This window comes from Podarcis liolepis (assembly GCF_965112155.1).
Source record: "Podarcis liolepis genome assembly, chromosome: 5".
In the NCBI taxonomy this organism is placed as follows: Eukaryota; Metazoa; Chordata; class Lepidosauria; order Squamata; family Lacertidae; genus Podarcis; species Podarcis liolepis.
In genome coordinates this window covers 11,715,089-11,732,715 of record NC_139556.1, presented here as the reverse complement: position 1 = coordinate 11,732,715, position 17,627 = coordinate 11,715,089, and the positions used below count along the sequence as shown (strand labels likewise).

Here is a 17,627-nt window from a genome sequence, read left to right as displayed (position 1 = left end):
TGCCCTGCTTTGTCATTTTTCCTAAAACTCCTTTGAAGGAGGTGACTTTCCCTCCCCCCCTTTTTTTTCTTTGGCAATCGAGCAGCATGCCAAATTTCACAAAATAACACAAAAAAGTAATAATTAACATTTGATAATCTATATGTAGTTTATTAAATTTGTATACTGCCCTTCCCCTGAAGACCCCAGGGCACTTCACAACAGAATAATAATAATAATAATAATAATAATAATAATAATAATAATAATAATAAATATTTATACCCCGCCCTCCCCAGCCAAGACCGGGCTCAGGGCGGCTAACAAAAAATACAAAGGGATAATGCAAAATACATAAAACCAAAACAAACAAATAATTCCCCTCCCACAAACACACTTAAAAAGTGTAATAAACCTTAAAGAGGTAAAAGAGGTAACTGAGATTAACCTAATTCATTACAAAAGGACACACTTATAAACCAACCTAACAGATTTCTGAGGAAATGGGTGGGGTTTGGGTCTTTTTGTTAGTGTTTCCGAATGATACACCAGCAATACATATTGTTCAGCTTTATGCTGCTTCCAAACCTGCTTTGACATTCGGGAACATTTCTGTATCTTTTCGTCTTCGGTTTACTGTATTTTGTTTATCACCTTAAAGAAAAGAAGTTGGGTAGGATACCCCTTTGATGCTTTCCCTTAATTTTCCACAAAAAGGGGCTTAAAACGAAAGCATGGGCAGCTGGGGTATCCCAGAAGAGGATAGCTATAGTCCTAAAAATGCCTGGACAGCTCCTTTTAGATGTGGTAAGACATTTTAACCCTCTCTTCTGGTTTCTCTCCTGTCAATTGTAGGATCTGGGTACGAAGATAGCAATCAAGTCATGTCGCTTGGAACTAAGTGTGAAAAACAAAGATCGGTGGTGCCATGAGATCCAGATCATGAAAAAGTAGGTCCTTCCTTGGAGGTTTATAAGCCGAGGTTGTATGGCCATCTGTCATGTATGATCTGGTATGATCTTCCTGCCTTGCAGGGGGTTGGAGTAGATGACCCACGGGGTCCCTTCCAGCTCTACAGTTCTATGATTCAATGGTTGCATTTCTGTCACCATTAACCCAAAGGCTGGATCTTTGCTGGTGGGTCCCCCTGAAAGCAGTTTCAATGGACCTTATTCGTGCCAAGATATCTGCTAAACTTGGAATCCATTGGTGGAGAGACAAGACCAATCTCTCTCTCTCCCATCCAGGATACAACCACATACAGACACAGTCATGGGGTTGTGAAGACGAAGGGCTGAAGGAAGGATATTCTCCTGCTAGTTGTAGACAATCGTAACCAGTCATATTTTGCCCCTGAGGAAGGTTTATCTGAAATGCGTTTGGCATTTGATGGTTCTGATTTTGCACATCTCAGCACCCATTTTGAAGTCTTGCTGCTGCTTCATTGTTATTTTAGTGTCCCCTTCCGAATTCTTCTTTCTGCCTGGTGGGTAGAGGGATGTTGTAATGGCTGCTGCTGTGCTCCAAGAGGCTTGTTTGGAAGCAGAAGGCATATCAGCCATGCAGTTGCTGTTCTTTGAGAGTCACCACTCGACCCTGTAGCAGCATCTTCCATTGGAAGGCTTGCCGCTGCAGCTGCTGTGCTGCTTTTCAGAATACCCATCTTATTTTTCAACAGTATAGGCTTGATTAAGCTAAGTTTGGTTTTATCTATCCCAGTTTTCAAAACAAAATGTTTGATACTGTGCTGCTTCATGAAATTCAGAAGGATTGTCTGTAGTAGTATGCATTTTCAGAATACTTCCAACTTTTTCCCTTTGTTTATTTAGGCTGAACCATCCCAATATTGTAAAAGCCTGTGAAGTGCCTGACGAGATGAATTTCCTTGTCAATGATGTCCCACTTTTGGCTATGGAATATTGCTGCAAAGGAGATCTCAGGAAGGTACGGCCTGTTCCTTTGACTACTGATGCCGTTTAGATTTTGGGACTATAGCTGGGCGCAGTATGTGGAGAAGGGTGATGTGCTGTTATCATTTCCTGAGGTGACTGATGTTCCTGACAATGTTATTTTGGACTTGTGCTGCATGCCAGACTTAGGGAGCATGGGAGAAGTAAGTGTGCAACTGTCAAACTAGATGGGATAAGGGAAACAAATGGTACCCCTTCGCTCAAGTTCAGGCAACCTTCTTATGTTGTATTCCCTGAGGGCTGCATACCAGTGTTGGGTGGGGCTGGAACCTGTGATGGATGGGACCAAAGCAAGGCCACGCTTATTTCTCTCAAAAGCAAATGATACTTTTGAGAGCCTCGGGTACCATCTGACATCACTATGAGTCAGGTTTGGCCCACCAAGGGTGGGAAGATAACTCTCTGACCTGCTGACCAGAAAAGGTTCCCCATTCTTGGTTTAGTTAGACCAGAGCACCCTCAGAAATTACTTTTCCTTTAGCCTTTTATTTTATTCTGAACTACCCTGAAGGCCTGTTACCAGGCAGAAAGGCGGGATATAAGTATATTAAAGAAATAAGTACAGTGGTACCTCGGGTTACATACGCTTCAGGTTACATAAGCTTCAGGTTACAGACTCCGCTAACCCAGAAATAGTACCTCGGGTTAAGAACTTTGCTTCAGGATGAGAACAGAAATCGTGCTCCGGCGGCGCGGTGGCAGCAGGAAGCCCCATTAGCTAAAGTGGTGCTTCAGGTTAAGAACAGTTTCAGGTTAAGAACAGACCTCCGGAACAAATTAAGTACTTAACTCGAGGTACCACTGTAGTCTTGGAACGAGGCAGTGCCCCTCCATTTTAAACGTAACAGCTGTATAGGATGGTTTTCTGCTTTAAAGATGTTTGTGGACAATACGATAGATTGCTGAAGTAGATCCTCACTTTAAGTGTATACAGAGGCTTCTCTCATATAGGTTTTGTGTTCTCCAAGCAATTGCTTGCTCATAAATTCTTTCATTCTTAGAAGGGTGTACAGTATATTGATGGCTGAACTGTATATCAAATGTCAACCTTTTATCCTTCCTTGTAGCTGTTGAACTTACCGGAAAATTGCTGCGGCCTTAAAGAGAGTCAAATACTTTCTCTTCTTAGCGACATTGGTAAGTCAGTTGTTCCCTTTTGTGCATTTGTGACAAGCCTTTGTGGTTCTCAGACTGCTAATTTTGCCTTGAAACTTAGGATGCACAAATCCCTTTAATTTTAGCATTTGTTTGTTTATTTTATTTATAAAACTTATATACCACTTGATTGTAAAAAACCTCAAAGTACTCATGACCTCATATGACTTTCCTTAGCTTGCCTAATTGATTCTGATAGCACTGTTTGAATGTAAAATTATTTTGGATTCTATAGATCGAAAAAATATTTGTCACCAGTTAGAATGATGGTGCATATTGAACTGGAGGGGGCGCACCAAATGATGGTAGTAGAACCCTGCCATCATTAGGAGGGACAGAGAGAGCTTTCCTTTTAACGTCTGCCCCAACACTCCTTCCATTTTGGCAATTCAGGAAATGCGGGCCATGCGCTTTCAAATGATGTCTAGAAATATGAATTCTAAAATGAAAACAGATTTTTGCCTTAGATTCTGATCTCAGCTTAGGTTTCAGGCATGATACCCCTAACTGTCATTGACCACATTCACGTGTAACAACAAACCAGACTTTATTCCTTATTACGTATTGGTGCATACTGCCCAGTCATTCTGTGTGCTCCTCCCTGAGTAGAATAAAGAAACCAAGACGACTAGGCTTCCTGTTTCATCCATCTAGGTCTGATACTCCCTAGCATGCCTAACTCACTTGTTGCAATAGCCTAACTGGGATGTTAACCTGAGCAGATATCAATCTTACCAGACTATAACTGTCTGGGACAGAGTACAGTTGATCTACTAGCCTAAGATAGAAAAAAGTACTCCACACCACTGCAGACACTTGACCTCAAGGTTTGCTGTTTACTGCAAGGCATTATACATAAGGCTGCCATTGAAGACAAATTGGAAACTGTACAATTGGCCAGGTTGTTCACCCGGGTGGAATGGTTTGAGCACATAACACCAATCCTAGCATGGTTGCATTGACTGCCAGTTTCGGAGCCCAATTCAAAGTGCTGGTTTTGACCTATAAAGCCTTTTGCTGGTCAGAACCCCAGTACATCAAGGACTGCCTCTCTCCACAAGAAGCCGGACTCTGCACTCATCATCTGAGGTTCTTCTCCATGTGCCTTTTCTGAGAGAGGAACAGAGGGTAGTGATATGAGAACCAGTGTTCTCTGTGGTGGCTCTCTTAACAGAGAGCATGTTGTCCCCAGAGAGTGATGCCTGATGCAATCTCTATTTGTAGGGAGCAGCCAAAAGCGTTCCCATTCACCTGGGCCTTTGGACCTTAATTTTCTGCTCATCTTTTAGTGGGGTGGGGTTCAGCTGGTTCTGTTTTTCTATATTACTTACATATTTTAGGATGTTTTATCCTTGTTTTTAATGCTAATTTCTGTAAGTTGCTTTCACTTTTCGGGGTGGGGTGTTTCTAATAAATATAACAAATAATAAGGCTAAATCAAGGAGTATTCCCAGGCTAGCAACCTGATAATTTAGGGAGGTTGCCATGCTGTTCAAAACAGGAGAAATTTGACATTGCCACTAGAATAACAACATTTCCAAAGACTTCCATACACATTATAACTCGCATAAACACTGTACATATTTTGTTTTATGTTTTATTTACACCATTTGTATACCACTTAATATATAAGAAAATATCTCTAAGCAGTGTATAGAAAACTGAAACAACAAAGAACTTAAAGAAGAAAAAATATGACAAAAATGCAGTTCATACAAAAATATCACTGTATAATAAGCACCATATTGAAATAATTCAACATTTAGAGCTAAACCATAAAATGCAGGAGAATAAGAATACAGCAGTACATGAAACACCAATATGAAATAAAACCAGTCACAAAATGCTGACTGCTTCCAGTATTTCACAATTGGTGATTAAAATTGCGCAGAGTATTAACAAATGTGGGATGCTCAAAATGTGAAGAGTGGCATGCTAAAATCACCCAGCCTGTGATGTTGTTCAGAGTCCCCTGCATTAGGCATTTGGATTTTGTAATACTTCCTTTCAGTGTTAAGCAGCACTCAATGCAGTTCACAGAATAAGAATAAATATAACACTGTTGGCCCTGACATCTATGTCATGTAGGTCCCTGGCCTGCCCTTCCCGGACAGCCCTGCATTGCATATAGATTCATCTGCTCAGAAACCTATGCACAACACACATATTGGGGGGCCAGGGTAATGGAACCCCACTGCGCATTCTACATGTTGGTGTGGCTAGTATGTGAGGAGAGCTCAAATAGCATTAAAATCCATTTCTTATCTTGAGGATTCATGTAATGTCTCTCCCCCAAAAAACCAGCAACAACAATCTCATTCACATGTAAGACAGTTTCAGCACAGAAATACAAATAATCTAAATGATCCTAGAAACCTTGTAAGGTGGTGTATTCAAAGCTGGCTGATAGAGTAGAACTGAAAAAATGCACACTCGGCTAGAGTAATTCCATCCTCCCGTACCTCCATCTATGTTCTGCTGTTTATATACTTCATAGATAGTCAAAGAAAGACTGGATGTAAATTTCTCTAAAAGGTATTTTTCTCCTTAACATCCCCCTCCCCTTCCAAAACATATTGGACTTCTAGGTTATGGTATCCAGTACTTGCATGAAAACAGAATAATACACAGGGACCTAAAACCTGAGAATATTGTTCTTCAGGAAGAAGGTGGAAAAGTAAGTGACATGCCTCGGATGATCTGAGCGGATTATCTACAAATATTAATTTTGCTTGGATGCAATAAGAAGTACATCTGTGGCCTACTTTTCAGGCCATCAGCTGCAAAATCTGGTGTATAGTTTCAATATTCTGACTGGAATTCTTTAGTAGTGTCAGTGATGTGGAGGGTAAAGGGAAAGCTTGCATAGCTCTGCTATGGGTCTACTTAGCCATTATTCAGCTGTTGTGTTGCGGAGGGGGTGGAGTTCGAAGCAAACTAATGAGAGGCAGGGAATTTGCTGGGACTATTGGGACCACCTTGATACTTTTTGACCATCTTCTGCAGAGGAGGGAATGGGATAAGAAGTTGAAGTGAGTACCAGTTCTACCGGGGAACCTCAAGGATAGAAACAAAAGAGTTGGGAGATCTGAGCTGTCTGCTGCACAACCCCCTACACGCTGCTTAGGCTGTGCCAGATAAGCTATAGTAAAGTTCTCGTTGAGGTGAATCGGATGGAATTTACTCGTACTTTGGCTTTCTACACACAGACACAATGAGGGAAGTGCTTTCCTGTGATTAATCCCCCCTTTCTCCCCAGATTGGCACCTCAATGGGAGTGTGCTAATCAGGTGGGAACACCTATGAGGTTGGTCTTGCCCTATGTGCAGGATTAGGTCATGCTTCTCCATGACTTGGCATTGCACCTTGAGCCAGCTTCCACAGCACTGGGTACATGTGAACAGAGTCTCTTGACTGTCATCTTGGGGGGGGGGAACAAATTTTCAAATTTTCCTAGTGCTAGTAGCCCTGGTAGGTTCCTCATCTTTCTACTGCAATGCCACTTGTTTCACTTTGTGCAATTCTCTGGGGCTATGTGCTGTTATGGCCCTCTGTGGCAGTTGAATCAAATGGTTGAGAGGGTGATGTATGGATGTTCCCTGCCTTGTTCGTGTGGAGGAGGGAGGGAAGTAAGTAAGTAAGTAGTAGTTTATTGCTCTTAAGTGATGCAATCCAATTCAAGGGAGGATTATGTTTAAAACTGAATAAATTGAGCTAGGCAGCAGATTACAGCTCAATGATGATTTCAGGTTGGTGAGATTCTGGGGCAAGAGTAGTATGGATAATGACTGTTAGTTTAAGGCATTGAGTCCTGCTAAAGCAACTAATCAGACAGTTCTGGCTGTAGACTTCAGAATGGAAGATCAGAAGTCAGCATGGAGATGGAAAAAACTAATTAAAAGATTACAGTATAAAAGAAATGACATTAATTGTAAAAACACAAATTCCCTTCCTTCTAAATATCTCGAGTAAATGTGAAGTCTTTGTGCTATGGGTATCTAGGCATGGGTGAGTTTTCTATAGTCAGTGGGTGTTGGTTTTAACGACAGATTCACTGTGAGAAGCAAGGAAAAAAAGGAATCAAATATGAACCTGTTCTTAAAAACCAAAGAGAGAGAGAAATATGAACCTTAAGCTGCAGGCTGTGAGAGGTAGTTTAACAAACACCAGTAAAACAGAAGAAAGTACCTAAGAAAATTTGGGTGAGAATTGTGATTCTGTCACACAGAGTTTAAGGTGATATTCAGATGTCAAAAGACAGCTGGCAAAATTAAAAGTAAGGGAAAGTAAAAAGAGATGGCTTGGCATTCTTGAGACTGCTTAGGACCATGGTAGAATTTCCTAAAGTGTGGAGAGGAAAGGAAAGAGCCAAAAACTTGGAGGAGAAGTAAGAAGTTTGTAAAGAAGTAAGAAGTTTGTAAAGAAACATGAAGGATGGGGAGACAAGAAAATGGGTCTGTATGTCACTTTGGTACCAATAGTTGAAAAGTGGTTGAGGCATTTTGTTAATTTAATTTAACTGAGCAAATTTCAGAGCTCCTAAAACTGACGTGGGTGAAGATGTTTGATTTGATGTTGAAAGCAGCAGAAAGGTCAAGTAGCATAAATGAAGAATATACTGTATTTGATTTCATTTCCAGATAATTCACAAAATAATAGACTTGGGATATGCCAAGGATCTGGATCAAGGAAGCTTATGCACATCTTTTGTTGGGACCTTGCAGTACTTGGTAAGACTTTTAAAGATGTAGCTCACTGCAGCAAAAACTGCCCCAGTTTTCATTTCTATGCATTATACATTGCATCCCTTAACTATAGAATTATAGCGAAATACTTGCAGTGTTCTTCATATGCTTTTTTGTATTGGGAAGTTTTTAACGTTTGATGTCTCACTGTATTTTCATATTATGTTGGAAGCCACCCAGAGTGGCTGGGGCAACCCAGTCAGATGGGCAGGGTATAAATAATAAAAATTATTATTATTGCCGTTGTTATTGCATCTTGTTTACTTTTTTTTTAAGGCACCAGAACTCTTTGATAATAAGCCATATACAACTTCTGTAGACTTCTGGAGCTTTGGAACTGTTGTCTTTGAGAGCATTGCAGGATTTAGACCATTTTTACATAACCAGCAGCCTTTTACCTGGTAAGAGGGTTTTTTCTCCCCCCCCTTTTTTTTGTATGCAAGAAAGTTTTATTTGTTTGACATATTTCGCCAAGTATTGCACAAAGGTATACAAGTACAAACCATCACCACAGAAGATGAAGAAGAGCTGGAGGGGGCTTGAGAGCAAATGAATACATTCAAGATCAGTATAGACAAATCTGTTGATCCTTTTCCACACAGGTGGGTGCTCCAAAAATATTCAGGCTGGCATAGGAGAGGGAGGGCTTGGCTATAGTGCCAATCACACACTATGAAGTTTAACTATGCTTAATAAACCCCTAGGAACAATGGCAACAAATAGTTCCTCTGCAAGATCAACTGAAGTTAATTTGATTAGTGCAAGGAGGGATCTGTAATCAGCCTCCCATTCATTCCAGGAGGGGACAGGCAGGAAAGACCTGGGGAGGAGCACCCCCTCTTTCTTGCAAGCCCAATTTACTTTTCTGATTTGTGGCCCAGCTTAACAGCACTATTTAGGCCACTCAAAGAACCATACTCAACATGAAGCTTTCTAAACAACAGTTTGTCCAATCGGCACTTGCAGTGTAAATGACCGGGGATACGGCCACTATCTCAAACTAACGGGCTATTAGACAATTGCTTGCCTTTCCTGTCCACCCGAGAAGAGCTAGTAGAGTAAAATCATATCAGTGTTGCATATACCTGGGAAGCCCCTCTTTCGGAAGTGGACTACTTGGAAAGAGTCCACCCATCTTGAAGACAAGAGGAAATCAAAAGGGCTTTCCTTGTGAATATTCCTTCCCCCAATAAGTCTCTCACTTATCTGGCATAATACCTTCAGCTGGTCAAGGGCTTTCCAGGCTATCATTTTGTGGAGCAGTTGCTGGGGATCTAAATGCACTTGCACCAGCTCGTGTTGCAGCTGCTAAACATTGCAGCGTTACTGTAATAGTCAAGCACTCATCGGGCAATGTTCTGTTCCTTAGAAAACAAAGGGGTCATAGCCACTCCAAGGAAGCAATTATGAGTGCTGTGTTGAATGTGGCTGTGTGGGTGTCACAAGTACCTATTGATTCAGCCAAGGATATCACCGGTGATGGATTCACATGTATTGACTTGGCTTACTAGCCAGCCTCTTTTGTGACTGTCATAATCTTCTTCCCTCTGAGATATGAAGAGGATTAAAGGCAGCAGAATGAATTTCTCCCATTTGAAAAGGTTGGGGAGGTCCTAGCAAATGCAAAGGACTTGGGGGGGAAAGAGGAGTCTTATGTCACTTACACTAAGGTACGAATAGAATAAGGAATAGCAGGAAAAACTCTTGCCATTGTTTTCTCCCAACCCGAGTTTACATAAGAGAGTCAGGGAAAGGGGATGCTGGGTATTTTTCTCACCAGAGGGCAGAGGCATAGCCCCTGGTGAGCTAGCAAGTAAATTGTGGGTGTCTTTCTGGTAGCACATAATCACCTTCGGGGTAGCTCCAAGCTTTCGGCTATACACAGTTTTTGTTTGTACACGTAACCCTTGGAACTGAACCCTCTACATAAGATAAGGGATTACTGTAATCTCTTTCACAGTGTGTTGAGTTGTCAGTTATTTTTCAATCCTTCATTCACTGTTTTTCTACAGGCATGATAAAATCAAGAAAAAAGATCCAAAATACATTTTTGCGTGGGAAGAGATGACAGGGGAAGTTAGATTCAGTCCTCACCTGCCAAATCCCAACAGCCTCTGCAGGTAACATTAAATCCCCTGCTTTCCTTTAAATTGCTCGAATTCTGCAGTGCAAATCTGTTCAGCTGCTCTTTTTTCTTAATACAGTGTCAGGTGGAGGTTCTAAGGTATAATCTTTTACCAAAGTATATTCTGGTCCAAATACATTCTAGCTTGCTTTTCTCTGATAGTTACAAGCTGTGCTTTTTTCTTGGGGGACTCGGGGGTATGTATACCCCTAAACATTCTGTGAATCTTAAGTTTGGCCTCATTGAGGGGCAGTATTTCATTATGAGTAGGAAAATGAGAGTATTCCTAAACATTTTTTAAGAAAAAAAGCACTGGTTACAGGTAGCATACCTCATCTAAAATGATAGTTGTCTTTTGAAGCTCTGGAGTAAGAATGAGCAACCTTTCTTCCCTGAAGGGGATATATTCCCTCAGAGAGAATTTGTTTGGGGGGGGGGCAGTGGGTGAAACTAAAATAACCCCACTATTTTTTTTTGTTGACTGTAAAAGAAATAGTGTTAATTATTTTCAGTTCATCACCACGACAAACTCCTTCTGCCTTTCTCTCTCTCTCTTGTGCATACATCTACACTTTTTACAACATTTTCTCACTTATGCACACACAGAGGGATGCCTTTTTAAAGCATAGCTTCACTGGAAATCTCACTTTGCAAAGCTTTCTTACCTATGTAGGCAAGTAATGCTTTTGATAGTCTTTCATTCTCTGGTATCTCTTATATCTTTCTGGGCTGCAGGGAATCAGAAACTGACCACAGAGGTCTTGAACCACTCTGGCCTCTGTGTTCCATGTTTCCTCTCTCATGTTTTGGCAGAATTTAATGGGTATTTTGTTTGTGTGTAAATAGGTGAATGAGCAAACAAAGATAGGTTTAAGACTATTTTAACCTTTTGTACACCTATCTTCCTTGTTAACGTAGTTAGGAACTCAGATGAACCTTGGGAGCAAAGCTGAGAATGGAAAAACTCTAAAGAATGTGACATATGCAAGAGAATTTCGAAAAAAAGAAAACTAAACTGGCTAGATACAAATCTGATGTTCTTTTCCAGATTAATGTCATGGAGGATACTGTGCCCATATCAGTCAATTTTGTTGGTTTATGTATGGGAAATATATCCATGTCAAAGCTGTTCTGTGGTTTATTAATCTTACACAAATGTCTATCCCCTCCTCCTGCTACTGGTTCTGGCATCCTTGTGTTCATAATGTACGTTATATGGTTACACTAGTAAGTATCTAGTAAGTAAGATCTTTTGATAAACTAGGTATTAACAGTTGTTCATGGTTAACGGTTGTTAACCATTGTCTACTGTGCTTTTGTTTTTGGTTTAGTATAATTGTAGAAATGATGGAGAGCTGGCTGCAACTGATGCTAAATTGGGATCCACAGCAGAGAGGGGGTGGTCCAGACCCAGAAACTGGTAATTTGAGATGTTTCCAGCTAATGGATCAAATACTGGGTTTGAAGGTAAGTTCTGATACGGCATGCCCGGATTAAAAGGAGGTTGTTTAAATGCATTACCATTACACAAGCTAGTAAGCTACCTTCATTTGTTCTCTGAAATCTCGTAACACAATTTTTGCAGTGCTGTGGCAGAACGCTCTCCTTTGACTAAGGAGGGGTAGGGAACCCAACCTGGCCAGTGGGTCAGCCCTCCTTATCTACTGCTAGCAGGCCAAATATAGCCACTCATCTGTCATCACAGTGTCATCAGGTGATGGTAATAAGGGCTTCCAAGTATCACGCAGGACTTAGTGCTAATCAGCAGGCTTGGAGTCACTGCTTTCTGCAGCACTCAGTTGCATTGTCAAGTTCCGAACAGGAAGCTCTGTCACAATCCAATCCAGCCATGCCTCTCCCTGCCTCACATCTGGTTTCACATACAACATTAGGTGCAGGGCGGGTGGGTGTGGTTTGAGGGAAACTGCCTAATGGGCCAAATTGGAACCTGAACCTGTGCCAAATTTGGTCCATGGGTTGAAGGTTCCCCAGCCCTGGCCTAAAGGATGGAAAATACCATTGGCAATTTGTAGAAGCAAGCCTGCGGGAGTTGGGGGGAGAAGAAAGGCTGTTAGGGTCTTCAGGGGAAGGCACTGTTGACCTGAACTTTTATTTAACTAATTTTAATACTGGGGGCTTAAAGGTAAAGGGACCCCTGACCATTAGGTCCAGTCGTGACCGACACTGGGGTTGCGGCGCTCATCTCGCTTTATTGGCCGAGGGAGCTGGCGTACAACTTCCGGGTCATGTGGCCAGGATGACTAAGCCACTTCTGGCGAACCAGAGCAGCACACGGAAACGCCATTTACCTTCCCGCCGGAGTGGTACCTATTTATCTACTTGCACTTTGACGTGCTTTTGAACTGCTAGGTTGGCAGGAGCAGCGACCGAGCAACAGGAGCTCACCCCGTCACGGGGATTCAAACCACTGACCTTCTGATCGGCAAGTCCTAGGCTCTGTGGTTTAACCCACAGCACCACCCGCATCCCTTACTGGGGGCTTATATAATAATAAATCAACTTCTTAGAGACAGACTCCTGATTTCTGCTTAGAGTGATATAACATACATAGGCATTTTTATGTATGTGTATATAATCTTCTTTTGTGGGGGGCAAAGAGTTGGTTTTCCTTTTGGTTTTCTCTGACTAAATTACTGCTGGTTTGGGGTTGAGTATGTGTGCCTTTCTTTCCTTTTCAGATAGTTCACATCTTAAATATGACTTCTGCCAAGATCCTGTCTTTTTCATTGCTCCCTGAGGAAAGTCTCCATTCTCTCCAGTCTCGCATTGAGTCGGAGACTGGGATCAGCACAGGGAACCAAGAGCTTTTGCTTGAGATGGGAATTTGCCTAGACCCTCGGAAGCCAGCCTCTCAGTGTGTTATTGATGGCGTAGTAAGTTTCCCTTTTTCATTCCAGTAAACAGGAATATATTCCAGTATTTGCACCAGAGCACAGCCTTTTGTTTGCCTGCAGTTAAGGGTGAAGTTTCTGTGGTGTAGTGGTTAAGAGCGGTAGATTTGTAATCTGGGGAACAGGCTTCGCGTCTCCGCTCCTCCACATTCAGCTGCTGGGTGACCTTGGGCTAGTCACACTTCTCTGAAGTCTCTCAGCCCCACTCACCTCACAGAGTGTTTGTTGTGGGGGAGGAAGGGAAAGGAGAATGTTAGCCGCTTTGAGACTCCTTCGGGTAGTGATAAAGCAGGATATCAAATCCAAACTCTTCTCTTCTTCTTCTTCTTCCTCCGCTCTTCCCCTGTACTCCTTGTATCTTTTTCAGTTCATACATGAGTTTTCTGGTTCTGTTGAGACAAAAAAAATTAAAATATTGACTATTCAGACTCAAAGAGTCGTATTCGACATAGAATAATAGAATTGTAGAGTTGGAAGGGACTCTGAGGGTCATCTAGTCCAACTCCCTGCAATGAATGAATCCTGCCTACAGTCGGTTCTGTCAGCATATGGGTTTTCCTTGTGGGGCAGGACCTTTTCCTTCTGTGTGCGCCCTAAATCTGCCCATCCAGAGCAAATTTGGGAGTAGTCTGGGGCATGTGAGCTGGGGGGGAACAAGGATGGTCTTGTTCTGCTAGGAGCAACTTTTGCTTGCACAACAATTTAGTTTAACACAATCCACGTAGTTTTGCACAGTTGACTTGTGCCTGGGGTGGCCACCTCTTTTTTTGTCTTAAGTGTGTAATCATGGTTCTCTGAATTACAGCTGCTTATTCAAGGTTTCTCTGGGAATTCTTGACTTGTTTGTTTCTCATTTCTCCTTGGCAGAGAGGCTGGGATAGCTACATGGTTTATTTGTTTGATAAAAGCAAAACTATCTACGAAGGCCCCTTTGCTTCTAGGAGCCTGTCTGACTGTGTAAATTATATTGGTAAGTATATTGATTATTAGTTGTTATGAGCAGGGGCATAAACAGGCAGCCCTGTTTAGGGAAGCTTTTAATGTTTGATGTATCACAGTATTTTAATATTCTTTTGGAAGCCGCCCAGAGTGGCTGGGGAAACCCAGCCAGATGGGCGGGGTATAAATAATAAATTATTATTATTATTATTATTATTATTATTATTATTATTGTAACCTTCAGAGCAGTAGCAATAAAATACTATTTAGGAGGACTAATTGTTCTGTATCTGCTGTGACGCAGTGTAACTAATATATTTCATGATGCCATTACCATAAGGGGAACACAATGGTCAGTTGTTTCACAAATTCAGCCCATAATAGTTGCAAGAGCAGTGTATTCAGAGGTGACGTTCCTTGCATTTCCTTGGTTAGGATTTTTGAAGCATTAATTGTTATAGTAGACATTTTTGTGTGCGTTCATTGCCAAATACAATGTTTGAAATCCAGCTAATCACACCTAGCTTGATAAAGTTTTATGAGGAACTTCAGACCATTAATAAGACATTCTTACGAGAACAAACCAATTATGCCATATGTTTTTGGACTTCCCATGTTTTTGTTCATTTTTATCACGGTCTGTTATTTATGTGCAAGAGTTTTACCCTCATCCTTGCCCCATCAGCCTTTTCTTTTGGTCCAAAATCTAGATAGTCATTTCCCTTCTTGTTTCATCCCTCAGTGGGTGGGAAGAGAGTCTTCTCGTTCCTTTGTACCTTTGCGAGTTGCGCTAGCAGCACCTCAGGCAGCTTTCTCCTCAGTGAAGGCAGTCTAGAAACAAGAAGAGCAAAGCTTCCCTGTATTATGTAGTGATAGCTTTTTTCAAGGTAGAAGGGAATATTCCATTTGTGTATGAAATGGATGGGAAGTCTTCCATAGCAATTAAATCTCTATTCCCTGTACTTGAAGAATCAGGTCTGGAAGAGCAACATAGCTGCTGAGTCCCACTCTTGCTTTCCCACAATTTCCTGCTTTATGAGTCCCATGGAAAACTCCAATCTTTGTTTTAAACATTACAACGCCAATTTTATTGTGCAGTTTGATCAGTCCAGTGGAGGGACCAGCCTAGACACCCCCACAAGCCAGAATCATCAGAAGAACTCAATCTCATGTTTTGCTGTACTACAGTGGTACCTCGGGTTAAGTACTTAATTCATTCCAGAGGTCTGTTCTTAACCTGAAGCACCACTTTAGCTAATGGGGCCTCCTGCTGCCACCACGCTGCTGGAGCACGATTTCTGTTCTTAACCTGAAGCACTATTTCTGGGTTAGCAGAGTCTGTAACCTGAAGCGTATGTAACCTGAGGTACCACTGTATTCCATTTGATATGGTGGTGTGTTAGATTTCAGGTGGTCTTTTTAAGTGCAGTTCGAGAATGTCTCTTGTTTAGACAGTTAAACGTTATAACTGTTCTGGTTCTGGGTTGCCTCTAATAAATATGCACTGGTAGCTTTTTATATTGCAGATCTTAATGCTTTCAGTAGTGATGGCTGTTATGTTTCCTTCCTCGCACAGTGCAAGAGAGCAAAATTCAGCTGCCCATTGTGCAGCTTCGTAAGATATGGGCTGAAGCTGTGCATTACATCATTGGACTAAAAGAAGATTACAGCCGGCTGTTCCAAGGTCAAAGAGCTGCAATGTAAGCCAGCGATTCAGTAACCGAGATCAGCGGGGGAAAGGGTAGCAAGTGTGTGTTCAGTGTACCCAAAAAATCATAGCTTTGTTTTTTCAAAAAAATGTAGAGTTTACTTCTTTGTGTCTGTGAAATCCGTATGGGATACAGGGCATGGTGAGTGTTTAGTAACAACAGAATTATAGTGGCTTCCTGATGGCATAAGATTTTTTGGGGGGACTGAAGCAGAGCAGTAAGCAATAAGACGAGACAGACAAGGGCCTCATGCTTTGAATACCCCTACAACTTTTTTCAGCCTCACTCCCATATTCACTTATGGATCATTTTCTGGGGGTTGCATGTCAGTGATGGGCAAGAAAGTGGTATTCATGGGCACATTTCAGCCAGGCCAAAGCACTGAGCGGGGCCAGTGTAAGGGCTGGGGAAAGGAGGTGTAACCTTAGGAGAGTCCTGCTGGCTGTGTAGATAGGCCTGGGGGAGCCACCTGAAGTCCACACCTGACACCCAGGATGTGGACTTCTTAAAGCTCCATGCAGACACAATAGAAATTCTCCGCACCATGGAGCAATTGCTAACACCTGCTTTGTTTGGCTTGTCTAGGCTGAGTCTTCTTAGGTACAATGCCAATTTAACCAAGATGAAAAACAACATGGTGTCAGCATCTCAGCAGCTGAAAGCAAAGCTGAAATTCTTTCAGCAGAGCATCCACCTTGACTTGGAGAAATACAGTGATCAGATGACATACGGGATATGTAAGTGTTTGGAGGAGCTGGTGCTCAGGACCGCATTAGCAATAGGAAGGGGCGTCCCGCCCCGTTTCGCCACCTAAGGCAAAATGGAATTGCCGCCTCCTGCCCCCCTGTGATCCCCTCCCCACTTCCGCTACCACTGCGCCCCAGCTCTCACTGAACTCAATAGGAGCCAGGGAGCTCCTCAAAGAGTTGCTGCTCGGCTTATTCACCTGGGAACATGGAAGAGAAGTGGTGGTGCTATGCATCAGAATGCCTCCCTCTCTGCTGTGGAAGTGGTGGGACAGGTGCCTTATGGGCAGGCCAGCTCTTAACTATAGGATAGATCTGCTTTTGAGACCCATCTGTACAAGGATGCCCCACCCCACAACTGTGGCTGCAGTGCTGCTTTACTTCCTATAATCTTTCAAAGTTCAGCAAGGCCAAATTCAGGGGAGTTTGCCTCCTGCCCTCTCCTAGCCCTCCTTATTCAGAGCATACTTCGCCTTATAAAGTAGGAGGGAGCCAGTGGCAGAGAGAAATGGCTGGTGTCAAGCAAAGCCTTGTAGTTGTTGCCATCCAAGCCTGGCAGGTGACTGGCAGGTAAATCCGTTGTAAATCCGGCTTGAGCTCATAAGCCGGCCAAGGTTTTTCAAAAGGGGATCTGATTTTCCTGATTTTTGAAATTCATCGGCATCACCGCTTCAAAATGTGCATGTTTTTAAAAATAAAGGCTGTTTATTTTCAGCGCATGTTGCTGCTTTAAATTAACCCAAATACGTTTCTTTAAGCCTCGGAAAAGATGCTGAAAGCCTGGAAAGAAATGGAAGAAAAGGCCTTGCAGTGTGAACAGGTATGGAATATGAAAATGCTGTGAAATGTGCAGTGATTAAAAAGGGCTTTCAGTCTGCCTCACCACAGCAGAATCTTACCACCACATAGTAATCGCCACCGTCGGTGTGCACATGCACACACTTTCCTATCAAAAGTGGGAGGAGAAACTCCCTTGAGATACTTCCCAGTGTATAGAATTCTCTCTCGTTTTCAGGCTGGAGATATTGGCTACTTGGATGAGCAGATCATGGCTTTGCACACAGAGATTGTAGAATTGCAGAGGAGTCCCCATGCACGACGTCAGGGCGAACTCATGGAGAATCTGTAAGAAAAGAAGCTATTCTCATAGGCATTTGTAATTTTTTGCAGGCTAACAAGTTTAAGGTGTTCCATTATTTGTTAGTATCTTATTCTTTTGCACTGTATTAGTGTGGGGATTTTTTTAATAGTCTCTCCACTCTTCAGGACCTAGATGGCTAATAATAGTATAAGTATTTAAAATCAGTGCTTTTTTTCCGGGGGGTACGCAGGGGTACGCATACCCCT

At 42.2% G+C, this 17,627-nt stretch overlaps 1 protein-coding gene across 1 annotated transcript in view; it reads left to right on the top strand.

Moving 5' to 3' along the window:
• Positions 1 to 17,627, top strand: part of CHUK (component of inhibitor of nuclear factor kappa B kinase complex) — a 32,142-nt gene that overhangs the window by 3,076 nt on the left and 11,439 nt on the right. Inside the window, exons 2-15 of the mRNA XM_083505459.1 lie at positions 835 to 929; positions 1,809 to 1,923; positions 3,017 to 3,086; positions 5,693 to 5,781; positions 7,745 to 7,834; positions 8,126 to 8,250; positions 9,862 to 9,969; positions 11,306 to 11,441; positions 12,674 to 12,868; positions 13,754 to 13,856; positions 15,402 to 15,525; positions 16,120 to 16,271; positions 17,039 to 17,100; positions 17,296 to 17,405. Of these exons, the coding sequence (XP_083361585.1) occupies positions 835 to 929; positions 1,809 to 1,923; positions 3,017 to 3,086; positions 5,693 to 5,781; positions 7,745 to 7,834; positions 8,126 to 8,250; positions 9,862 to 9,969; positions 11,306 to 11,441; positions 12,674 to 12,868; positions 13,754 to 13,856; positions 15,402 to 15,525; positions 16,120 to 16,271; positions 17,039 to 17,100; positions 17,296 to 17,405 (1,574 nt within the window). The remainder of the gene's footprint in view (positions 1 to 834; positions 930 to 1,808; positions 1,924 to 3,016; positions 3,087 to 5,692; positions 5,782 to 7,744; positions 7,835 to 8,125; positions 8,251 to 9,861; positions 9,970 to 11,305; positions 11,442 to 12,673; positions 12,869 to 13,753; positions 13,857 to 15,401; positions 15,526 to 16,119; positions 16,272 to 17,038; positions 17,101 to 17,295; positions 17,406 to 17,627) is intronic.